The sequence below is a fragment of the Argentina silus genome, assembly GCF_951799395.1.
Source record: "Argentina silus genome assembly, chromosome: 2".
Lineage (NCBI taxonomy): Eukaryota > Metazoa > Chordata > Actinopteri > Argentiniformes > Argentinidae > Argentina > Argentina silus.
In genome coordinates this window covers 26,512,015-26,517,395 of record NC_139656.1, presented here as the reverse complement: position 1 = coordinate 26,517,395, position 5,381 = coordinate 26,512,015, and the positions used below count along the sequence as shown (strand labels likewise).

Below are 5,381 nucleotides of genomic sequence, written 5' to 3'. Positions count from 1 at the left end.
CCCTAGGTAGAATATAGCTGACAAACCTATGAAATGCTTTTAGAAAGAGTGTTCAGTAAGTGCCGGTATGTCTATCAAGAGACAGTCTGTCAATGGTGTAGATGGTTGTTGGCTACAGTGTTATTTACCCGGGGGCTCAGTATTTAAGTAATGTGCACTGTCCTGCTGGAACTGTTTTTTAACCGTTAATGTAATATGCAATAGAGGCCAATCAGATGGATGAAGAGACGCAGTTTGACCTGGACGCTTAATTCTACACCCTTTGACCCCTTCAGAAACAACGTGTAATGTGAGATTGGTTCCCAAAGGCCCTGGTGCTTTTGGCAGACAGAGAAGTGAGAACATGGAACTGATGAGAAATAAAATTCACAGATGTTGGCGTTGTTTCCCTTGGTTTTTGTTAGTTAGTGACTGGATTTCTCTGGTTGCTAATTCTTAATAATCTCTTGATTCTTGCTCTTACTGTTAATAATCATCCATCTTTATTTTGATAAAGGGTGGGAAATAACATCTAAATTGAATACAGCATTCACTTGTCAATGTATGACCAAGAAATACCAAGCTACCTTCAACTGTAGGGTTTAATGTGGCCAGGTTTATTGAATCACAGTTTCAATAATTACTTTTTAAAACCAAAGTTAAAATTTAGGTGATGCCAAGCAAGCCTGATTCTGTGGAGGTAGATCCCAGGACGTTACTGATGTTACGGAAGAAAGTGAAAAAATGGCGTAAGCAAAAAAATAAGTACAGCAAAGGAGAGGAAAAAGTCAAGAGTCTCTAGATGAGCAGCGGTTTCCTCTGCGTGAAGGTTGGTTGGCTCGAGTGCACATGATTGGACAATAAAAAAACAAAATGTCCCTCTTTACTTTTGGGCGGGGATCATGCCATCAATGGCCTCTCCCTTCTCCAGCTTCTTCTCCATCTCCACCATGAGCTTGACACCATCAACCACCATCTGGACCTGCTCCACCTCAGAGGAGCCCAGACGGTCGGCGTTGGAGATGTCGAACACTCCACCCACGGAAGCGGTGTCAACACCACCTGGGGATAACAGGGAGAGAGAGAGGGGGGCGTAAATCCATGTCTCTGTGCTCATTGTCCCATATGTTGCAAAAATACAGACTTTATGAAGAGGCCTGTCTTACCATTATTATGCTATTGCTTGTGTTTGTTTGTGTCTGTGTGTGTTTGCGTACCTGTTCCACGCTTCTGCAGACGCAGCCTGGTCAGGATCTCCTCGAACTTGGCATGTGTGCTCAGCTTGGGCAGCTTGACATGCACTCCACCGCGCAGGCCAGTTCCCAGGTTGGAGGGGCAGGTCAGCACGTAGCCGAGATGCTCGTTCCACATGAAGCCATGGTTGTGCTTCTTGAAGACCTCCTCAATCTGTCAGGTGAGAGAAATCATCTCCTTCAACATTCTGTCTTTACCACTCTGTGTTTTCATGTAGTTTCATGGAGTTAATTCTGTGTTCAGACCATGTAGACCATGCATACCTTCAGCAGGCCAGTGCAGAAACGCCTGAAGACCTCCTTCATGTTGCCACCCTTCTCCATGGCGATGACACGCAGGTGATCCTCCTCATTCACCCAGACCAGGAAGCTCTTTGCATCGTTGTGCCTGGCAGGGGACATCAAGTTAGCCACAAATAAAACACATCAACATTGTCAAGGTTCAAGGATCTGCATGCAGTGGTTAGGCAAGGGTTAAATCTTTGTATAGTAATGTGTTGGGTTGCTCAACAATTGCCCTGATTTAGAAGAAAAAGTCTTAGAAATGTCTAAAACGTATATTGGTCAAAAGAAGTCTAAGAAAGTTATGTTGATGCTGATTGGCTCTGCTCACCAGATGCCTCTTGCATCGGGCCAGTCACGGGCCATACCAGCGCCCAGCAGCAGGGGGGAGACAGGCTTGTCAAACAAGAAGTGGTCAGCGATCAGCTGCTCCTGCTCAGCATCGGTCATGGCCTTCAGGGGGTAGTACCTTCCTTTGAACTCACCGTCCAGGCTGTTCAGAGCTGGAGTGGCACAAAACCAAAGTAGATCAGATAACTCTCCACTCTCAATACTTAAGTATTCCCAGGATTCACTGCATGGCAGCCATTTTGTACCAGAGTACATTGACACAGTACATTAGTCATTGCAGCCTGGGGGTGAGGATTTATCTGTTCTCTTTTTCCAAAGAGCTACCCTTTGTTAAATGTAGGCCCAGCTTAATGCAAAATCCTGTGCACGTATATCTGGATAATGATACAGTAGCTGTAAGGCTCACCTGTAGAGGTATAACACTAGAGGGTGTACTCCCCTAAATTGACTGTGATTATATGTCGTCAACTTTCTTCATTGTCTGTGTTTTAAGTGGACATAAATCTTGGTGATTCACTGCCACCTGCTGTACTGGAGTGGTTACTTAGAGTCCACTGGTGTGGGGTAGTATCAGCACAGCTCCAGTGTCTCAGGTCAGTAATTTATTGGCACTAGTAGATTAGTGTCAGGCCTCTAAAAGCCATTTCCAACCTGCAGATGAACCTACTGAAGAAGAACCAATTGGCTGATGCCAACCAAGCTCATAGGAAGTCCCACCCTAGTTGACTACATGACACCCCTCATGCTGTCACACATGTAATGAATGGGAAAGGTAGCTGGGCTCACCCTCAACAGACAGCCTCTCTACTCCTCTGCGCTCGCCACGGCTGTTGTGGGGGGGCAGGGTGTATCCCTTGATGCTGCGACCGGTACGCACACGGCTACTAAGGACGTAGTTGGGGTCCAGGTCGTCACCACCCTACGAGAAGGACAAAGCCACACACAAAACATTGAGCAATTTTAATAGAAAAACTATCAACCCTCAAATAAGCCTGTGATGGCCAACAGTAGGCCTATGTCTCCCAGTGCCAATGAGTTGCAGTATTTATCCTATTAATGTTAGTATTATTTGCCTACCTGTTTCCTCTGTCATTTGTACAGTTATCATTGGGAACTTTAAAGGAAAATAAAAAATAAAAATCATAAACAAGTCCAAAGTATACCTTCAGGTTCTTGTAGTTCAGGTCGGTCTTGTGCTTGTCTGTGGGCTTGTAGCCACTGTGACGGTCTGAGATGATGGGGTCCAACAGATCCTTGAAGACCTCGTAGGACTCCTCATCACCAGCCACGCAGCCAACGGTCATGATGAAGGGGTGACCTAAAGACAGGGAAAGGAGAGGAGGGGGGGACTGTAAGACAGCAGCAACTCTACATTGTCACAAACTGGCATCAATACACCATAGTGTGGTGTTACTGTATGTGTCTCCTAAAGTGAGTAAAATATACAAGGCTGGCCCAGGCTTTAGCTCAGTGGACTAATGCAGCCGTGCAGCCCAGTTAAGGGTTTTGATTCCTGGTCCGTGACAGTTGAGAAAAGGGGTTTCGATTGGTTTTGTGTTTGCAGTAGTTATTGTCTATTCTCAGGAGGTGTGGCACTCACCAGGGTTGTCAACACCGGTCTGGATGACATCATCCACGGTGAAGCCACTGGGGGTCTGCCTTTCCCTCAGCTTGGCGTACATCCCCTTGGTCAGCACCTTGGCCATGTGGTTGTTGTGCTTGCGGAGGTCGGGGTACTCCTCCTCAACTTTGAAGTTGAGTTTGAAGTTGTTGTGGGTGTTACCGAAAGGCATGATTGCGTTTCTAACACTGCAGAGGGGGAAAACACACACATGTGATTAGGAACCCTGGAGGAATTGTAAACTACAAAACCAACAGGAGCATGGAAGGAAGATCCCTTCCATGCTCCTGTTGGAGGGTTCTACAGGCGTGTTCTCAGGCCTAAAGAACCCTCCTCAGCCAAACATTTAAAGTGTTTTCTGGGAGGACAGCTGCAGTGTGGGCACCAGTATCCTTGTTACAAACGCCAAAACGACACTCAGTGTCCACGTCCACTAGATCAAGTTTCTGTTAGGAATAGATAAGGGGGAGGAGCACAAGTGGTTTGGGTATTTTTAAACCACCCCCCCCCCCTCCTCACACCCTCCTTTACCACCAACTTCTACCTCACTTCGACACTCCAACATTCCTCTCAGATATTCTCTTCAACCCTTACCCCCCCCCCCATCTCTCTCTCTGACACACACACACACACACACACACACACACACACACACACACACACACACACACACACACACACACTCCTACCCAACACTTTCTCTGCTCTCCCTCTTTACCACACCAATATAATCACATGCGCAAAGCACTTAGATGATATTTACAACCTCTCTTTAAATATTGATTGTAGATAGATCTTGACGTAACCATTTAGGCACCTGCTGCATCACATGCAATGTAATGCCCACAAGTTACAGACATTTGGCAATGGGTCATTTTAACATTATGTAATTACATGTTTTGCTTTATCCATAACTGGCCTGTTGGCTTAATGCCCAAAAGTCCATTAAAAGGGTTAACTGGCCAAAAGCAATCAGTAGGAAGCTGGTTACAACCCTCACATTTGATTGTGAAACACTTGCTTAATCATCTCAGTGTTTTGAGAGAGAACCATTTGCTGATACAAAGATAAGTTGATGCTTCAGCAAAACAAAACTGCACAATGCAACTACTCTAGAAGATCTTGTGTTTTTACTCACTTCTTTATTTATTGTGTTTATTAAATGAGCCAGGAAAATACTGAAATACTTCCAATATTCCACTGATCTCAAATTCAACTTAATGAATCAAAATTCCTCCAGAATGACCTCTATGCACAGTTTTCCCATTATTGCTTTTGCATTAATTTCCCTTCTTGCTGAACCAGGCGGAAAAAAACCTTTCAGTAAACAGTAAAAAAAGAAAAAGAAAAAAAATAATTTATATTAATTATATTAATAAATAATAATAATAATAATACCAATAAAAAATATTAAAGACATTTGGAGGCAAATCCAATTCCATTTAGATCTCCAAATATCTGCCTCCCTTCCCTATCCCAAACCCTAAGTAACTGATGCGATGCGTTAAATGTTTGGTTTTTACCTGCACGCCAGACAAGAAAACAAGTAACAGCCTTTGGGATCCGATCCTGTTCACCACAGTCAAAATTGGAATCACCCAACTCTGTAGGTCTTTGCCCTCTGCTTATATCCTGGGCCGACACGCAGCCATTGGCTGGGCCAGTTGGGAGCTTGCTGGGTTCTCAGTGGCCAACGCCTGTTTCTGACATGTACATATTCCCTGTATGTATGTATGTATGTATGTATGTACCCTATACATCATTGGCTTCTGATACCTCGCCAGTCACCACTGATAGCCAGTCACAGGCGGGCGCCAATGTCTTAAATATTAACACGTCAATTTATGGATATTTGCACAGGTATTTATTTATTTATTTGAATAATAACACTTAAA

General features: G+C 44.5%; 1 protein-coding gene across 1 annotated transcript; it reads right to left on the bottom strand.

Moving 5' to 3' along the window:
- Positions 1 to 847: 847 nt before the first annotated feature.
- Positions 848 to 3,674, bottom strand: LOC310801001 (creatine kinase M-type-like). The gene is made up of 7 exons (XM_083664911.1): positions 3,466 to 3,674; positions 3,029 to 3,183; positions 2,652 to 2,784; positions 1,846 to 2,017; positions 1,497 to 1,620; positions 1,197 to 1,386; positions 848 to 1,041 (listed from the first exon to the last, which is right to left on the bottom strand). Exons 1-7 carry the CDS (start codon positions 3,656 to 3,658, stop codon positions 863 to 865), a joined length of 1,146 nt encoding a protein of 381 aa, XP_083521037.1. The 5' UTR covers positions 3,659 to 3,674; the 3' UTR covers positions 848 to 862.
- Positions 3,675 to 5,381: the final 1,707 nt, after the last annotated feature.